This window comes from Bemisia tabaci, chromosome 4, assembly GCF_918797505.1.
Source record: "Bemisia tabaci chromosome 4, PGI_BMITA_v3".
Classification (NCBI taxonomy): Eukaryota; Metazoa; Arthropoda; class Insecta; order Hemiptera; family Aleyrodidae; genus Bemisia; species Bemisia tabaci.
The window spans coordinates 39,918,777-39,939,203 of NC_092796.1; the positions used below are offsets into that span (position 1 = coordinate 39,918,777).

Sequence of the window (20,427 nt, forward strand, 5' to 3'; positions counted from 1 at the left end):
GAATTTTACGCAATTCCCCCAGGGAAGTTCGAACATGTGCACAGAACAGATAGCTATATATTCTGTGAACATGTGTTTCAGAGAAGGAAGTAGAAAAAAATCCCAAAATCATTACATATTTTATGGATGGCCCTCATAGATCATAAGTATAGAGAAACGCATCAAGTGTTGAAAAGTCGGCAAAATTTCGGAAAAAATGTTTTTAAAATGCATTTTTACCATGTGAGGAATAGGTAATTGTTATTATTATTTGGACTTGCGATCCCTCTTGGATCTTAATAGATCAATCCAGACTTATCATGATGAGTCCCACACATGGTCAAGCCGAGTACAAGTTGAAAAATTTAAAATGGAACTTATTAAATTTTCATTTCTCCAATGTATATTTTGTGGACATGTTATATTTAAACGCCTCTCATACGCTTCCTGATTCTAGTTGCAATAGGTGCGTTTGAACCGTACAAAGAGTGGTCCATAAGTTTTATTCTTTGTACACCTTGAAAAGTAATAAGCAGTGAAGAGATAAAAAATCATTTCAGACATTACCTAATAATAATCATATCATTGTGTCGCTGTTAAGGAAAAACTTAAAAAAAATTTAAAAATTTCTTTGACTCTTGAAACATGATTGATAAATGTTTCCCAACATTTTCATGTGTGCAATATCATTTTAGGGAGGTCTTAGAATAAGGGAGCAGAGGCCAATGGTCAGCATTAAATTTTTTTATGGTGCCGCCTGTCTTAATCTAAACAAATTAAAAATGGAGAAAACTTGTAAGTACCCCAATATTTGCGCATTGTCATTTCTAAGTGGTGGCCAAAAGAAATATTCAAACTTTCATTTTTGATAAGACAATTTTCCATGTAGGTCCGTTTGTACAAGGGAGCCTCCTGTTCACACTTAGGTTTTTTTTAAAACTCTGTTCAAAGAGAAATCTATTAGTAAAGGTTGACCAAAATGTAATTGTACAGGAGTGTGGGTAGGGACTGTTCCTTACACACCTGCTCGACCTACATATCCTCAGAGGGCAAAAAAATTTAATTGTATATTCGTAAATTATTGAAATTATTAATTCAGAATAACCAAAAATAATCGGCTCGAGAGTGAAATTTTAAGAACTACGACCGGCTGCCACAAAACGAGTAGGCAGGTAAAGACTTGTAGTTTAAACAAAAATAGTCCCTTCATTGTACCTACTTTCATTTATAAAAATAATACTAGAATTAAACGTCAAAAATTGATAATTGATCATGCTCCCATTGAGGGTAGCCATTATCTCCTAGCAAAGACAACATCCGTCAAAAGAATTAGACATTCAGTTCGGTGTACTTCGATTAGCCTGGCCATTCTCAATGTACTGAGGGCTTGTATTTCCTGGAATACTCACTCCATCCTTCAAACTTTGCTATTTTTTGACTTTCAAATTTCGAAATTTTTCTAACTTTTTAAAGTAAATAAAATGAATCATAGAATTTCAGAAAACATTGCTTCAGCATCAAATAGCATATTTGATCGAATAATAATATTCATATTAAACAGTCTCATATTAGTAAAATGGAAAGACAGCAAGCATTCACTATGATTTAACTCCCTGTTTTATCTTACGTTGAGAGGAAAATTCAAACCCAAAAATTCAATATCTTTTCAGAGGTTACCTCTTCAACATTTCAAATCAAAAATAGAGCAAAAAATGATTTTTTACACGGCAGATCCTGATATTGGAAGTATGAGCAGAACACAAACAGAATATAAAAAATTAGTTTTTATTTCTTAGAACTCGTTCACTGGAAAAAAGATACATATATACAATACAATACAATTTCGTTGAGGTATCTATAAATCTACATCCAGGAAACACATAATTAATATCACATTTGATTTTTTTTTCTTTGAAAGGTTTTCTAAAATTAACATTAGTGTAAAACAGGATCAAATTAAAACTGACATTGTGTAATTACAATGCATGAGGTCTGCATCTTTCATTACGAATTTTGCTTCTATTGGAGTCCACGCCAAATAAATTTATGCACTTTTAAGCTGTTCCAGAAGATTTAGCTTGGACAGTAAATGCAAGAATCAAGATGATGGATCTTCTGTCACAAACTAAAAGTGAGAAAACTTATTTGGCATGGACTCTATTCATCAATGATATTGAGGGCCTTAAAACAGAAGCATTAAATTTTTTTAAAAAAAAAAGAAATTTACCAGTCCTATCTCTGCGTACAAACAGATAGATGTCCTAACAAGCCTCACAAAGAAAGCATCATTTTTTTTTTTTTTAAGAACAGTTATTGGGTTTCCTTCTTGGTATTGCTGATGTTCTATGCTTGCCTAATTCTAAACTTTTAGTTCTCAAATTTATCATTTGATTCCAAATTTTTTGTCAAGTTGAATTTCCAGTTGATTTTAACTCATCAGCTGCCATGCCTGGTCAGCTATCACACAGCAGACAATTTACTGAAAACCCACCGGAATTTTGGAAAAACAAGGGTGTCTACAAACTAAGGAAAAGAAAATTCTCCAACTTTTTTCATTTCGTTTTTCAAAGCAAGATTTTCTGAATTTTTCTGGTCAAAGCTCTGGTAGTAAGAGGCATAACAATGAGAAAATTCTGCCAGTAACCCTATCATTACCAGACTAAACTTGTAGAGTGCACACCTCTCAACAGAAACTGGTTGTCCTGTGAATGAATTGCAGCCCATTCCATTGGAAAAAAGTGAAGATTTTAATTCTTTGGGGAAATTTTCCCCAATTTTCTGGGATTGATAGTCTAAGGATCATGGAAACTGTAGTCTTGGGCTCATACTTAAGTGGTTACATTAAGGAAACAAGAGAGTGCGTTGCTCCTATGATGTGAGGCAGTTGATGAGTTGAAAACACATAGACTAGACAATTTGTGCAAGAGACAATAGACAGTTTGCTTACTTCCTTATCAAATGATACAGGATGAAATTACTTATGTGCTTTGCACTACAACGACAACAGTGTAACACTGTTCTGTCCACAAAGGCCCAAATTTTGTTGGCTGCGGTCCCTTGAAAGTTGCAAAACCTAAACTGATTTTAAATCAGAAAAATTGTATTTCAAACTTAAGTTTAAAGTTTAATTTGCAAAAAAGCTCAACTTTGGCATAGCTTAATTAAGCTATGCCGAAGTTGAGCTTTTTATGCAGGGGGCTCCAGCCATCGTTCATCATCAAGCCATTTAGTTTTCAACGTTGCAGATCATTAACTCAAAAACAATTAATAAACAAAATCAAATAACAATGTCAACATTCTAGCCTCAACTTGCAGTTGACCGCAAACCAGCCAACAAAATTCGGGTCTAGTTCTCCAACTATCGAGAATTATTATTTTTAGAGCCTAAACTTGTCACCCTGTCAAGGTCGGTACAAACTTTTGCAGAAAAATGCAAAAAGAAAAGCCTAAGTAAGAACCATGAGGCTTATGAACTCAAACCAAAGAGATGAAAAAAAATAAAGTAATTGGGATGAGGCAGAGCATAGGATAGCAAGTAAGTGGTATCCAATGAAAAGCACACTGTACAATTAAAACATGTCAAAGAATTAATTTAAGGAAAATCATTGGTAACAGTGAGACCGTGATTTACCGGATTTAGCAGGGCTGACAAGTCGCTTTGATAAATTGCGGAATCTGTTAATTCAAATAGGCTTGAAGCCCTTGAAGAGATTGGATCAATCCATTAAATTCTGATCTAGTAAATTGAGGTCTTACTGTAAAAGAGAAAAAAATTCCTAGGAGTGTTGTACATATTTTTTGGAGAAATTCTTCAGTATTTCTCACTTGGTTGGAAACAATTACCTCATTTCATGTCTAATTTTGGTATAAGTTGTTTTTATGTTGAGCTCAAAACGCAACACACTAGAGAAATTGTAAGCAAAGATCATACATACAGCCACTTAAATTGTACAATTTTAATAAATTAGAAAAGATCCTCTGAGAACTTGTCTTATGATTTATCTAGGAATTTGTTCAGACCAGGTCAAATTTAAGAACAACTGGAATAAGTCATGAGACCTACTTTTACTTTTTGAAATTTGTTGACTGAGAAGATGCTTTATTACAGCTTGATTAGAATCTGGGTTGATAGTGATAAGCTCCTCGTGAACGCATTCCTCGCATGCGTCCTCTAAATGAACCTCGCTGCAAATCTGGGCTTTCTCCTAAAACATTGGAAGGGACATTTCGACCTCCCCTTGCACCTAAAAAAATAATAAAAGTTATTAGTTAAACCTTAACTTTTGTAATGGAAATAAAACTGAAAATTACTCTAAATAATAAAATCCTTTAGTCTGTAACGTTTAAAGCCCAAAAGATCAAGTTTCCAAATTATCCACCCAGCACTAGCCAAAGATCAAGAGTTACATGAAAAGCATAAACCTCCTTACAAATACAGCCCTGATGCAGTCTTGGAGAATCAACATTTCCTACTGTGCTGGGGTAACCTGGTATCAACTGATCAAATCATAGCTGACAGACTGAACATGGTTCATGCTGATAAGCGGAATGGGGCAGTGGCAAGGGATTTATGCAGGGTTGTAGTGGATTTCATCATCCGCAAAACTTTATGAAAGAACTTAAAAGCTCATTGAAAAGTTCAAAAAGGCATTCCTAAGAAAAGAAAAAGCTACTCAAAACCCAATCAATCAAAAGTTGACAGTCGAAATGACGTAGCAAGATGATGCTTGAAGCTGAGTGCAACCAATCAACCAACGCTATTTCCCATTCCTGGCTTCGTTATCGGTGCCACTTTATTTCCTTTGAATTAAACCCCTTATGGGGCCGGACACAGGGATTATTCCAAAAGATTCAATAAAACATTTAAAGAAACTTGAGGCACAGAATTAACTCCTCCATACACTGCAGAAAATATGTCATGATAAATACAAGCAGTATCATCAAATTTTTTCTCAGTATTGATCAACTTGTTTTTCGTTGAATTTTTTGGTTTTTTTCTTTATTTATCTTTTATATGCCTAAATTAAATTTGAAGTTACTCAGTTAAGTAAAACTGTTGATTAATCTGATTGGGTTTTGATAACTTTGGCCGACAGCTCATCAATATTTATTAAAGGAAATTCTTATTCTTCTTGAGAGGAAAAAAAGCAGGAGATTTGAGGTTTTAGTAGAAGAAAGAAGAGGCAGTTTTTAGGGAGGAACTTGTACAAATGGAGGACAGTGAAGCCCAGAAAAATCTTTTCAGCTGCCTGCTAGCTGAAAGAACTATGCACATAATTTGAAATAAGCAAGAAATCTTACCCCTTTGAGAGGAAAGGGCAACGGCGGTGGAGGGCACTTCATCCCATACAATGGGCGTAGGAGGCTGGCGATTGCTCCTTCCTGCTCTGCTAGAGAATCCACTCCTGACTCTGCGCGCTGTGTTGCCTCTCGCTCCCAACTGAACGATGATCCTTTCAGTTGCTGCCTCTGCTTCTCTCCCTTCTTCTTCAACGCCACTCCCTTGACTACCTGAGCCACTTGCTTGAGTTTTTTCCCCTTCTGAAGTCACCTCTGTGAAAAAAAAAATAAGCCGCTTGGTACACATGAATCAGCTAAAAATGATAATTTGGTGGTGCTGTTACATTTTTCTTCCTAACTCATCTTAGGAATGTGATGCAAAACTAAGGCAACGTTAATTATTCCGTTTTTAATGGGCCTCTATACAAGGTATGAATTAAAGCACTGCGCAACATTATCCCTTTAAATTTCACGAGAAAAACAGATCACACAATGGGAAGTCTAGAAATTAACTCCTAAACAAGATATAGATGTTATCTATTAACATTGGTTAAATGGCACGAGAACAAATAATGTCGTTTGTATCATTTAACTTCTACTTGATCTGTGTTAAAAATATTCGTTGTTAAATCGTTCAAGAGTTGATTTCCAAAATCCCCATTGTGTGAGAAGTTTTCTCTGTAAAATTTTGAGAGGGGAACAGGTGAAGTTTGTTTTTAATCTAGACCATGTTCAGTGGCCCATTGAACCAAGTTTTGCCAAGAAAATAAGTTTTTAAGGTGTTGAAAATTCTCCCTTACTTCAAACATGAAAAAAGTAGCACTCACATAATTCATAAATTAAGATATTGAATTGACCTACGCAAATGTTTACTTTATGATTTCAGCTGGAATTAAAGGTTTTTGCCATGATGCAATCTTCATAGCTTTTATTTTCTTCTTTTTAAAAAGAAATCACTCCAATAATGTTTCATTCCTAGGGCGTATAATGTTTTGATCAGTGAACTCTATCTTCTTATTGATGGCAATTAAGAGACAAAAAAGAGATCAAGTTAGAAACAAAGCTGAAGAATGAACTAAATGTACAGTGTTCATTACCATCTCCATTATCATCATTTATGTCAAGAATGATCAACTCGGGGGAATCATTATCACGATTATCATTTCCAATATCTTCATTGTTATCGTCATCATCATCATCGCACATATCTGTGAACACACATAGACATTAAAAAATTTGCAGAGTCGCCTTTTGTTGAGTTAAAGTCTCATACACAGTGTGAATTTGGAATTATAGAAGCAGACATTAGATGGAGGGCGAACTTTACAAATTCAGCACTTTTGGAGTGAAAAATAAAGTATCATCCCTTACCTTAAACTGGAAGAAATAGCAATGGATTTTTTTCTTTCTTTCTTCCAGAATTATGAATCAATGGCTTTTTTTTTTTTTTTTTAATCCATGCTTGAAGGGCATGACATCAGATACAGACATATCATCAGGAGACTCAGTCCCGAAAGATGGTAAAATATTTAGTATCATCATTTCACAGAAAAAAAAGGCCTTTTAATAACCTAAAATATTTTCTCAAGACAGTATCTTCTTTTAAATCCATTCTTGAATGACATGATATCAGATAAAGGCATATCATCAGGAGACTCAGTCCCGAAAGATGGTAAAATATTTAGTATCATCATCTCATGAAAAAATAAACGGTGAAAAAAAAGTCCTTTTCATAACTTAAAATATTTTCTCAGGATAGTATCTTTTTTTAAATCCATTCTTGAATGACACGATATCAGATAAAGGCATATCATCAGGAGACTCAGTCCCGAAAGATGGTAAAATATTTAGTATCATCATCTCATGAAAAAATAAACGGTGAAAAAAAAAGTCCTTTTCATAACTTAAAATATTTTCTCAGGATAGTATCTTTTTTTAAATCCATTCTTGAATGACATGATATCAGATAAAGGCATATCATCAGGAGACTCAGTCCCGAAAGATGGTAAAATATTTAGTATCATCATTTCACAAAAAAAAAGTCCTTTTAATAACTTAAAATATTTTCTCAGAACAGTATCTTTTTTTTAAATTCATTCTTGAATGACATGATATCAGATAAAGGCATATCATCAGGAGACTCAGTCCCGAAAGATGGTAAAATATTTAGTATCATCATCTCATGAAAAAATAAACAGTGAAAAAATGTCCTTTCCATAAATTTAAATATTTTCTCAGGACAGTATCTTTTTTTAAATCCATTCTTGAAAGACATGATATCAGATAAAGGCATATCATCAGGAATCTCAGTCCCGAAAGATGGTAAAATATTTAGTATCATCATATCATAAAAAAAAGCAAAAATGGACTATAACATGATTTACTTCACGTTCAATATGTTCTCATAGGATTTCGTTTACTGTGTTTCAACTAGTATTCAACCAGCATCATATCAGATAAAAGTATATCATCAGGAAACTCAGTCCCGAAAGATGGTAAAATATTTAGTATCATCATGTCATGATAAAGATAATTTTTTCAAAATTATTGATGGTAGGATAAGCGTTAAGATAACAAATTAATGAGAGAGCCTACCTTCCCAGACCACTGCTCTTTGGTTATAAAAATCCTTTTTTAAGGGGGGGGGGGGGGAATTAACTTGCTTGACTTGACGCGAATGGTTGTTAAAAAAAGTGCAGCATCTCTTACCATTGATGGCGTCTTGAGCAGATTCGGACTCGTTACGTTCTTGAGGTTCTTCTTCATTGAAATTGTCTTCTTCACTTTGCCCGATTTCTCCACTCCCTTCTCCTATAAGACCATAAAACATATGACTATGTAACTCAGGACTATAAGGAGAGTATAAGAACATCCTTTGTGAAAGAACAGCAATTAAAAAGGAGGAAATGATAAATTGGTCACAATTTAACTAAAGAGCTGTCTTTCTTACTGACCTCAATTTGGCTCAGTGCATGTTCTAATGAAATGACTGGAGGTATCCAGAGACAAAGGGAGACTCTCCATTGCTATCTTGGCAATGATGGAAGCTTGCACTTTTGGGACTCGCAACATTCAAGTGTTGACTTACCCAATAGGGAGATGTTGAACAACATGTTGGATACTTAGTTTCTCAAACATACCAAAGTTTGGCAAACTTCTTTAGCTCATTACGTCACCTGAGGTTCATCATCTACCTAGTAGGTAGGTCAACAGCCAAAAACAAAGGTGATGGCTGTTGCTCCTTTACAATTGTCTATATGGAAGCGTTGAGTCCCCAAATGTACAAGTTTCCATGTGGCTAAGTGGCCAGTTGAGTGGACGGTCTCCCTATGTCTCTGGGTGTATCTTACGAGACCACTGGACCTCGATAAGTTTGAACACCTTAAATTTAAAGTCAAATTCTTGGCATTCATTTGAAAATACGATAAAATTTTTTAGAGAGCATTGAAAAATTACAAAGCTAAAATAACTACCTTGAGGTGAAACTTGTAATGGAGTTGATGGGACTGAACGGCCTGTCTCCAGTTGGCTGAGATCAATTGTAGTGTCGTCCATACCTTCTGACACAACTTGCGCAACACCTGTAAATTCATTGAAGAGCCATTTAGAAAAACCCGACCCTAAAATCAAGGGCCTAACTTCCATTGATCATGAAGAGATGCTAGCATTTTATTTTACCTCTTTCGCAACTGATTTCAGTTCCATTCTGCAGAAACAATTTTTCAAGGTCTCACCAAACGTCAAAAAAATTCCACACCAAGTTGCTTTTAGAGTATTTTTCGAAGGAAATACGCTGTTTTTTTTGTTCTTTTATGGAATGAAAAAACCTGCTGAAAATATTTTTGCCAGAGGAGAGGAGCTCCTTTAGCAGTAATCCTAGCAGTAAACTCTCCACTTCATCAAGCGTCAACTTCCAAATTGTTTAATATTTGTAAAGCTACTGAAAAGCCTTCCAGCAATGAGAGGTTTAAAGAACAAGTATTTTTGGAAAGATTTCAGATTAATAACAAAGGAGTATAGGAAGAGTCAATTGAAGAAAAGTCTGAGCAAACTGCTTGGTTTCAGTCAAAAAGGTTTTTTTTTTTTTTGAGATATCTTCTCCAGAAACAAAACACAACATCTCTCTTAGCGATCTGATTTTTTATGCATACCTGCTCTAGATACAGGTGTACCAGATTCAACAAAAGTGAAACGTCCACCGGTTGATGGGACGTGCGGCGAACTGACGGCTTCACCAAACCCGTCCAGACGATGCGGTAGGAACAAAGTAGGCGTGCTGGGCACAATACTATCGTCACCAGCGTCCTCATAATTTTGGGGCAACAGCAACTGCTGCTGTCGGGAGAGAGGTGTAATGGCGGCCGGTCTGCGCAGCATGTGACTGCTTGTTGCTTCACTGGACTGTCCACCGCGGTGACTATCCATCACTTCCACTTCACTGTTTTCTTCTCCTTTAACCAAGGGAATAATATACTTAATCAATGGTTACAGTAATTATTAGTATAAAAAGATGTTTGTTAAAATTGCTACTGGGAAGGAATTAAAGCTCATGACTTCAGTACTGCCGTGCCCAGTCAGTCGACAGTGAGAACAGCATTTCCAACTTACAGTAAAATGCAAATGTAGTATTTTTAGTACATGGAGTCAAAGGGGGAGTCACACCTTTATGCGCAATCATTAATGTAATTGTTTCAATTTCTTCTTCCATGTAAAGTATATTTAATTCTTTGTTATAAGAAGAATTATATTTTCCAACAAGAGGACTCATGACAAAATATGAAAATACTGCTCACTAACTTAGCATAGCAGAGCAGTTGAGGGACATTTATGAAAAAACTGAGATGTAAGTCATTTTTAGTAGATTAACCTTGTCTTAAGGTCTACTGGGTACAAAAATTGTACATTGAAACTCCCAAACAGTTCTATATTTTTCCTTTAGTTTTCCTATGCAATGTTTTTCTCCAGAATTCTTATGGTTTTTGAGCTCAATATGCAGTCAGTTAAAGATGAAGTAAGATTTACCTTCATTGTATCCAATTTCTTGGTCATCGTCGCGATCATAAGTTTCCATCTCATAACCTTCTTCATACTCTCCATGACCCTCTTCTGTCAATCCGCTTCCATCCTCTTCTTCTTCTTCCTCCTCCTCCTCTTCTTCTTCATTAGAGGTTTCCGAGTCGACTGTGATCGCATCATCTTCTTGGTCTCGCTGAGAAGAAGTGGGTACTTGGTACTCAACTTCTGATTCACCTTGTGTTTCTTCTTGTTCTACGGAGACTCTACTTCTCTTTACCTAAAACCAAACAGTTCATTTGTAAGAAAAAAATCCACTGATCATAAATGTAAGGGTGAGATTCATGAATTGAAACTATGAAAAGCTAACTGTAACGACACCCTGAAACACTCACACTTAGGAAGCATATAAACAACTGAGACCCTGTTTTCCACCATTCTAGCCTTCAATTGCCCGCCATTTAAAAACTGATTTTCATATCAAGCCACCTGCAGTTTCGGCCAAAAATTCTATTTTTTATCCTTTTTCTAACAAGGTACTATACGATAGGGGTTTTCATTTCAAGTTCACAAATTTCTCCCTTGCCTCCTGGGAAGTGGAGGGCCACCGCCCTCTCCAAAATGATTGCCCTCTTTCATTTGACAGTCTTGTCCAAACTGGGTGTCAATATTTGCAGCTTCTCCCAAGATGCAAAATATTAACAAGTATCCATGCTTTATCAACACCCTTTATTTTTTCTTTTCATGTTTCAGTTTTGCAATCTTGAGTATATATGATTAAAGATAAATCAAAATGTATTTCTTCATAAAATATGACATCTGATTAGTGTAATTTAGATTCATAGGTACTCAAAAACCTCATTCTTTATTTAAGTTCATTGTTTGACATCTTTAAGTTACTTTCTTTGCTCTTTTATGTTGATTCTTTTTAGTTACAATTTTGCTAACATGCAGAAATATATAATTATCGAAGGTGACATATAAATCTAACTGTGTACCTATTTCAATAGTACATAATAAAAATATTCCTTGAAAGGGTACTTGCTTTGGTTCATCATAAAAATTCAGAATTTCTGACTAATACTTACAAGATGATCTTTCCCACTGTCATCTGTATGACTAGATGCATCACCTTCAGAGTCGCGAACCCTCTTGTGCCCAGCATGAGTGGTTGTAACGGTGTGGGAGCACGTAGCTTGTGATGACGGTTCAGCTTGATGGGAACTAGCGACAGTTACACTCTGGTGAGAGCTGGCAACAACAATGCTTTGATGGCTACTCGCTACAACAATGGATTGTTCCGGAGGAATGTTCTCATGACTACTAGCAACTACTGATTGCTGGCTGCTTACTAAATTATTAGACTCATTACTCCTCTCAGGTTGGTAGTGTTGCTGACTGCTAGCTGAGACTAGTTCGTTATTACGGTTTGAATTTGTCGAGTCACTCACTGATTGCTCAGAAAGTGTGCTGGAAGTTTCTTGATTACAACTACTTGAATTAGAAACAACGGAGAAATTTTGTTGGTTACTGTCCTGAGAGTTACTGACTGATTGTTCAGCAACAGGCTGCGCACTTTCATTTCTTTCCCTTGGGAGCACAAGGGCAACATTAACCTGTGTCTGCGTTCCTGGAGTAGTAAGACCCTGAGCTGGCTGAGTTTGATGCGCTGCTACATGATGCTGTTCTTCGTTCCCACACTCAACTTCCAAATCGTTGGTGGATTCAATCATCATTGGACGGACAAAAGGAGTGTAGTCTATGTGTGACGATGTAGGGGAGGCGGACAGCAACTCCGAGCTACTCGTGTCAACCAACTGCTGTTGTTGATTCTGCTGTGGTTGGGGTTGCTGGTGAGCCGGTTGCTGCTGCGCCTGTTGCGGTGGTGGATGCTGCTGTTGCTGAGGCTGCTGCTGTTGCGGTACAACACTTGCAACACTTGAGTTTGTGGTTGGTGGCACTGCCAAAGTTCTGGACATGGTAATTGGTCGAATGGATGCTAGAGGAGTATCTCTCCAAGGAGTGACTGTAACAGCTTGCTGTGCCTGCTGTTGCTTTCCAGCCCCTGATGACGGGCCTGCCATTGGCTTAATATTTGCTGTTGGTGGATCAGTGTTTAATTTCTCTGAGGAAGAGCTAGTTGATGGTTTTGAGTTGATATGCCTCTGCATACTGTTAACTCGAGCAGTCAGTGTTTCTAAATCCTTGGACAGTTTTTCCTTCTCGGCTTCCAAGTCAGCCTTCTCTTTCTCTAAACGAGAAATTCTACTGTCATACTGAGTCTTCAATGCATTTAGTTTGGCATCAGAATCTGCTTGAGACACCCTACTTTTAGATTCGCTGACTTCTTTTTCTAGACGAGCGTTGTCAGCTGTCAGTTGATGCATTTTCATACGTGTGTTTTTAAGGAGATCTTTGGCTCGATTTTCTTTCTCAACGAAAGATGCTTTTAAATTTTCATTTTCTTGTCTTAAGGATTCAGACTCAGCTTGGCTTGATGAAACCTGCTCTGAGAGTTCTTTGATCTTCTCACTAAGAGTATTTTTACCTTCTTCGCGCAGTTTTTCTTTTTCTTCCTCTGAAAGTTCAACAGGGGTTGAGGCTGCTTTTTGAACTTCTGATTTCAGGTTCTCAACTGTCTTGGTCAGTTCTTGACACTGTGTCTTGTACTTCTTTGCAATGAATCGAATCTGTGTGGAGTTGTTGCTCAGGGTTTTAAATTCTTCTTCAAGCTTATTTAAGGTTGATTTAACAGCTTCTGTTTCTTCTTTCCTTGTTTCAGCTAATTGAGATTGTGCAGAGACTTCTGCGGTTAATTTCTCTACTTTCTGAGTTAAATTATCAATCTTTTCTGTCTTTGCTTCAAGTAGTTTTCTCTCATTATTAGAAGATTCTATCATCTGTTCGAATTTCTCTCGAATAGCTTTCAGTTCTTCCAAAGACTTCTCATGAGCCAATTTTTCAGCCTCTATTTTACTAGTGAGAGAATCTTTTTCTGCTTTAAGACTATCTCGTTCAGAAGTGAGTGCAGCAACCTCTTTGCTAAGGGTCTCTTTTTCTCCAGTGAGACGTTTAATATCTTCTGGACTATTTTCATTAGCTCTTTCCAAAAGGGCAGAAGCTCGTTGCTGCCAAGCGACACATTTGGCTTGCAAACCAGAATTTTCTGTCTTTAACTGGTCTACAACTGCTGACAATTTCATGTTTTCTTCCTTCAATGGTTGTAACAATTGAGCTTCTAGTTCTTCCAGTTTTCCCTGCAAAGATTTGACCTGATTTGCCATGTCATCTCTTTCAGCCCGTAACGCACGGTTGCTGTCTGTGACGGCGTACAACATTTCCACTTTCCTCAATAACTCTGCATGTTTTGTCACAGACACACTATCAACCTCTGCTTTTTTGCGTTCAGTTTCAAGCATGTTTTGTGCTTCTTCTAGCTGTCGCCGAGTAAGTTCAAGTTCAGATTTCAATCTGACATTCTCTGAACGCAAGGCATCGAATTGGGAGACTGCAATATCTTTTTCACGACGTAGGTATTTGATAATTTGAAGAAGCTGTTCTGATGATCTAGCTTCATCTTCAGAGAAAGATGTATCTTTAGCTCCAACATCACCAGCAGAGGTTGGAGCTGAACCAGGAGAACTTTGATGAATCGACGCCATTTTGAAGCTAAGTGCTTCCAACTGACTGTGGAGCGTTGAGTTCTGAGCATCCAAGTCTTTGAGCCTAGCTTGCAATGATTCTCTCTCTTCTTTCAGAGCAGCCTCTCTCTCACTCAAAGAGGCTTCCTGTTCACTAAGCTTCGTAACAGCTTCATCTCTTTCTTTCTGTACATCAACCAGCTGAATATTTAAATTCGTCAAATCTTCTTTCAGCTTCTTCAAGGTTTGCATGTCTGCAGCATGTAGCATCATTTCATGAGAATACTTCTCGTCTGCTTCATTGGCTGCTTGAGTAGCGGCTGTATAATCTTCACGGGTTCTTTGTAATTCGGTTCGAAGTGCTTGCAATTCACTTTGCAGGAGGTCTAGATCTTTCTTATTGGAGGTGATTTCTGTAGTCAGTTGTGATGAAGATTCACTTTGCAATGTAAGCAGCTCCTTGATTTTCTTCTCTGATGCTTCAAGCTGCGATCTCAGCGTTTTTTCCAATCCGGCTGCAGCAGCTAACTGACCTTCAGTTGTTTTCTTTAAATTATTGAACTCTTGAGTAATTTCTGTCAATTGCTGTTCAGATGATTCCGCGATGTCTTTGAAATTTTGACAATGCTGATTTGCCGATGCTAGCATTTCCTTGCAAGAGGCTAATTCTTTTTGGGTGTCATTTAGAGTTTTCTTCAGCTCTTTAAATCGACTCTCGGTGTGATAATCTGACCCTGAGCTCTTCAGCATGTTCTTAATTTTTTCATTCAGTTGACTGATGATTGTGTCTTTTTCAGAGAGAATATCTTGGTTGTCCTTCAGTTCAACAAGAGTGTTTTGACGGGCTGCCTTTTCTTCTTCCAACCGACCTTTGACGATTTCAATGGAATTTTCAAGAGTTTTTACCTTCTCATTATATCGATCCTGCTCTTCTTGCAGTCTCCTTCTCAGTGCATTACATTCTTTGATGCTGTCATCTAACTTCCGTTCGAGGTTCAATCTTCCTTCGCCTTCAGAGCGATCCATGCTTGCTTTGATGGCTTCTAGATTGGCTAGCAATAAAGCTTGCCCATGCTTTTCTCTCTGTAAAGCTTCTTTTTCGGCATTCAATCGCACTTCTCGATCCTTCAAAATATTCAGATTCTGACGCAAACTTTCTACTGCAACTGCAGATTGGGCTAGTTTTGTGTTAGCATCTTTGGCTTCGTTAGTTAGATGTAGAATAGACTGTTCATGTTTCGATATAGTTTCGGAGTAAAGCTTACACTTTGATTCCAGCACTGTGATTTGATTCTTGTAATTATTCATATTACGCACTAAAGTTTTGATCTTTTCTTCATTAAACTCTCCTTTTGTAAGTAGTTTCACATTGTCATTTCTTAATTTTTGAAGTTCTTTTTGAGCTGTTTTCAAATCCTCATTTAGCATCTGCTCATTTTTCTTTCTTTCTTCTCGATTAGACTCGTACTCATTCTTTAAGTTGCTTAGCTCTTTTCGCACTTTCTCCAATTCCGCTGTAAGTTCCTTGACTCTGCCACTGCTGACATCCTTGGGAGAAGAGGGCGTTTTACTATCTGTAATTGCTAGGCTCATTGAATTTTCTTCAGAATTCTCAATAACGTTTAGGAGGTGAGCTATCTTTTCATCGGGGGTGGTGCCGGATATTTGTTGTTTGAAAAGAGTCCTGAAAAGGTCTCTTTGCCCTTTTACTATCTCAAGCATTTTTTCATACCTTTTTACATTGGCTTTTTCCTCAGATAACTGGATTTCACAATTCTTCAGCCTACTTTCTAAATCTTCATAGTTTATACTTAACTGAGCTTTTTCAGCTGTTTCATTCTTCTCACTCAGCTGGTGGACAACAGCCAAAAGTTTCTGATTATTCAATTGCAGTTCTTCAATGTCAGCAAACGTAACCAAGTGCTTCGAGATCATCTTAGAGGAATCAGTGACATCTGATTTGTCAAACTCATCCAAGGCATTAGCCATAGTCACGACAGTTCCTCTCTGCTCTTGGATTTCCTTCAGTAAGAAGCAAACTTGCCGTCCAAGATCTTTTAGATTTTCTTTCAAATTTTTATTTTCTCTCTTCATATGTGATAGTAATTTGTCAGCTTCATGATAATCGGTCTTCAATGCTTTGTTTTCAATTTCTAATTCATCCATTCTTGTAACCAAACCTTCGTTTTTCTGTACGATGTAACTGTAGTCTTCATGAAGTTTTTGAATAAGAGGTGACTTCAATTCAAGCTCCTTCAGAATTTGATCAAGGGTCGTTTTCAAGCTTTCATTCTCTTGAGTTTTGAGAAGCAGTTCATCGGATATAGTTTTGTAGTCGCTGTAGAGTGCAGTAAAAGTAAGGCCAGATCTTTGTAAGCGTTGGCAGGCAGTTGCACTTGGTGACATGGCATCAATAGCTTGCTCTTGCTTCAGACTCTTCAGGAGATCATTGGCATGTTCAAGCTCTTGTTTTAGTGAGGCAATCGTTTCATTCTTTTTCGCTAATAGTTCTTCATAGTAGGTCTCTTTAGCTTTGAATTCCGTTTCTAGTTCACCATACTTTTCTGATGCTTCATTAAGGAGCGCTTGAAGCCTTTGAGTTCCGCATATAGTTTCTTCGACCTTGTTACTGGCCTCTTCACTCATGTTTTTATACAACTCCGCTATTTTCACTTGTGTTTCAATTTCCGCTTGGTAGTTCTCTCGTAGCTTGTTCTCCTCTTCACACAAACCTACAAGTCGCTGTTTTAATGCTTCGAGCTGCTCTGTCTGGTCTTTGTTTTCTTCTTTCAATTTTTCAATACAAAATGACAAGATCTTGTTTTCCTCAGATTTCTCAGATAGCTGAACTTGAATTGACATCAGGCTGTTTAAGTTTTCGCGGCGTGTATTTGCAAGTTCTTCGGAGGCTCGAACCAATTCAACATTCAAACTGGCTATCTGCTGATGTAACAACTCTTTTTCCTGTTCTGCTTGTTTTACTTTCAACTCATAGTTCAGTCTTTTGGTTTCTATTTCATCAGCTCCAATTAAAGCTTCACATTTTGCCGTTATTGCAGCCTGTTGACAACAAAATAAAAGTTTCAATTTTGCTACTGCGTGAAACAGAAGAAACACGCACAAGAAAATAAATAAATAAAATTAGAATAATCCTGTGATGAAATTATTCTGAACTATCAGAAACTCTTCTCTGGATTCTGTGGTAGATGAAAGATAAAATACTAACAATAACTATATAACTATACAACTTTCAAATCTGAAATTAATTTATTGTTCAGTTCTGTTCAATGATCATAGGCTCACTCATTGAGTTTTCCCTCATAACCGAAGAGTGAGGGGAAGAGAAAATTTTTTTACTTGAGACAAACTTGAATGGCACAAAATTGCTATGAACTTTCAGGGTTTACTTTTCTTGAACAGACTTTTGTATCTTAACCAATTGTACTCGTGATGAAATTTTCCTATTCACCCCACAAACATGTGAATCATTTTTGCCGTTTTTGGGATCAATGAGAAATATATATCAATGACCAAAGTGCAAAACCACTTATCTTCATAAGTGAGTGACTTTGCAGACTTCCTGTCATACTTTTTTTTCTTTCTTTTTTTTCTTTTTGGGAGACTAGTAAGTGTGATTTTTTAAAACTTCTTAGAATTTTTTTTGTTGGCAAAATATTCTTTATAAATTTCAAGTTGTAAAGTTGGCTTGTTTTTTCGAAAAAATGAAATGGGAGCAGAAATTTTGAAGCATCGCAATGGAGATATATAGTAACTCACTTTAGCAATCGATAAATACTTGACTTGATAAATACTTGACTTGAGCATTTACTTCAGTCAACCAAATAGCTACAGCTGCATCAATCTTCTCTGTAATTACCCTGACAACCAGTCAATGAGGCCGCAGTAAAGGCCAAGTTTGCCTTATTATAGGTCAAGAAGGTAGATAGTTCAATTACCTGAAGCTGATTTTGAAGCCCTTCAATGTCTCCTTGTAAACGTCCCAGCTCTGCATTTCTTCTTTCCAAAGTAGCGGCCATTTCTGACTGACTTTCAGCCAGGCTGTCTCTTTGTTGACGAATTTTCTCATTTTCATCTTCAATTCTAAGAGTAATGCAAGAAAATAACACAAAATAAATAACATAAAGATGAAAAGCCATTCATTCATCAATTTCATAATTTCGAGCTTCTTTTCCATACAAGGGTGTTAATATAGCTTGAATGCTGTTTCCTGTAGATTGAGGATTTTGATCATCCTCTCCGCTACATGATTTCCTTTCATTAACAATTGCATAAAATGTGGAGGGTCACTCATAATCCAAGGTTTTGAGAGAAGCTTTCAAAGGTTATATGGCTCGCGCATTGCATGTTGAGACAAACGTCAATCTCCCAGTAGCTCTGAATTCGCACCACTCGACAGGTTAATACATGCAGTCAGGTGGCACCGCTAGTGAATGGTGACATAAACAATAGTTTGACGTTTGTCTCAACATACAATGCGCGAGCTCTATTTAAAAAAAAAAAAAAGGAAATGGAGAACGGAATGGAAAGGGAATGGATCTTTTGGAAGAAATGGAGGAAGGAAAGAGAAGATAGTCTGATAGTTGACATTGATAGTTCAAAAGGTTGGACCTTGTCTCCAGGAGACATTTTCTAGCAATTTAGCCCTTCAAAGAGTTGCACCAGCGAAGTGGCAACAGTAATTTAACTGATTAACTAAATATTAATCACTGTCAAGAGCAACTGAGAGGAGGAGGAGGCAATAGCAAGTTCTGCCATTTTGTCATTTACTCTATTTCTTGAATAATTTATAATTAGTCTGCTTTACTGATGATTGAATTTTTCACTATACCCTACCTATATTTCAAATAATCTGTGTGGTTGGTTAGGCTGGCAACAGTAATGGTGAAGAATTCCCAAAGTTTCTTGCATGTGGTTCGACGTTACGACAAATCAGGAAAACTGCCCATGAAGACAGTTCCTTATGCAAAGTAACTAGGAAAATTACTTACCTCTTGATTGACTCATGTAATGTGCGAAGTTCTGTCCGACTGGTATCATATTTGTTTTCAATATTTTTGAAATCTATTTCTAAAAGGGACAGCTTCTGTTGAATTTCTGCTCTATCATTTTGGCAAACTTCTAACTCTGATGATAAAGTGGTAATTTTAACATCTGCAACAAATAAGATTTCATTTGTGGTAAAGCATACCTAGAAAAATTAAGTGAGGCTGAGCGAGGCATTTAATAAGATGCAGTTACCGTGACTTGATCTCAAAGGCCTATGTTCATTCCCCTGCTAGTGACATACCAGTTACGTTAATACATTTATTTTCATCCTAGTTCTTAGCAACTTCCTTTGAAGAATTTTATGCCATTAAATTTAAATCTGAATATACGTACATTCTGTCATTGGGTGCTTTTTTTAACTTTCAATCGAGTTGAGCTTGGCAGATTATGTGGCCAAAGCGCAATTTTACAGAAAGAAGGAACCCTCTGAACATAGGCAATGGTGGATGTTTGGAGTAAATTGTTTGGAGCCCTTTCGAACTGGGGTTAACCACAGCCAGATGATGAGCTGTTAAACTGTACTTACTTCAATTACCTAGAGCGGAAGCATCGTATATTGAGACAAATGTCAAACTCTGATTACCTCAGAAACAGCACCACTCAACAGGTTAATACATGCGGTCAGATGGCACCACTGGTGAGTGGTGACCTAAACAATACTTGACTTCTGTCTCATCATACGATGCTTCCGCTCTATGACCTGCAAGTTGACATACGATTACCCACATTTAGCCCCCGTAAACAATCATCTGTAGAGGTTGGTAAGTAGATCTAGAAGCCTCTGGTAAAGAGGAGAACTGAACAATATCAGGTAACCATCTTTCGGTAATATGTTAGGTAAATCCATGATCCAAAACTCTAGTCATTAGGTGCACACTGCTTGTAATCGTGAAAACATGTGGCTCTAGAAGGATTTAGAGGGAAGCTGCCTGGACAGTCATTAGTAGTAATGAAAGAATGTAAAGAGTAACTCCTGTGCCAGTGGTGCTGAATTTGTGTATCAGTGGCCATCGGTACCCACAGCAAACGATAAAGAGAGAATCACAAATCGTGCATCTGCGCATCACTATCAGTGTGTGCGTACAGACTAATTGATGATAAGCCCAAGATGCTAGATTAAACAGATGGCATACTCAAGATACTTACCAGAATCTTTCTTAAAGGTTTCGAATAAGGCTTTGGTGGCGAAGTGAGCCTCCACATTTTCATTAATCCATTTGTCGAGCTTGCTCCGAATAGGCTCGGAGAGAATATTCAACTCTTCACTGGTGAGAATGCGTGACAACATTGTGTCACTTTATGTCAACTTTACAGCACATAGAAATGAAACGATGATTAGGAGAAAAAATATTTTATCTAAATATAACGTGAAAGATTTCCGGAAACTCAATTGAGCGGCAAGATCGTGGGATATCACATCAGAATTTCACGAAACGTTTTCTTCAGG

The 20,427-nt window shown here is 37.0% G+C and overlaps 1 protein-coding gene across 1 annotated transcript; it reads right to left on the reverse strand.

Annotated features, from left to right (window-relative positions):
- Nucleotides 1-1,748: 1,748 nt before the first annotated feature.
- On the reverse strand, nt 1,749-20,421 carry LOC109031479 (nucleoprotein TPR). The gene is made up of 11 exons (XM_019042998.2): nt 20,127-20,421; nt 18,923-19,085; nt 17,870-18,014; nt 11,361-16,973; nt 10,282-10,552; nt 9,411-9,710; nt 8,733-8,840; nt 7,969-8,070; nt 6,357-6,467; nt 5,281-5,532; nt 1,749-4,223 (listed from the first exon to the last, which is right to left on the reverse strand). The coding sequence occupies exons 1-11, from the start codon at nt 20,266-20,268 to the stop codon at nt 4,093-4,095; spliced, it is 7,338 nt and encodes a 2,445-aa protein (XP_018898543.2). The 5' UTR covers nt 20,269-20,421; the 3' UTR covers nt 1,749-4,092.
- Between the last annotated feature and the right edge of the window lie 6 nt (nt 20,422-20,427).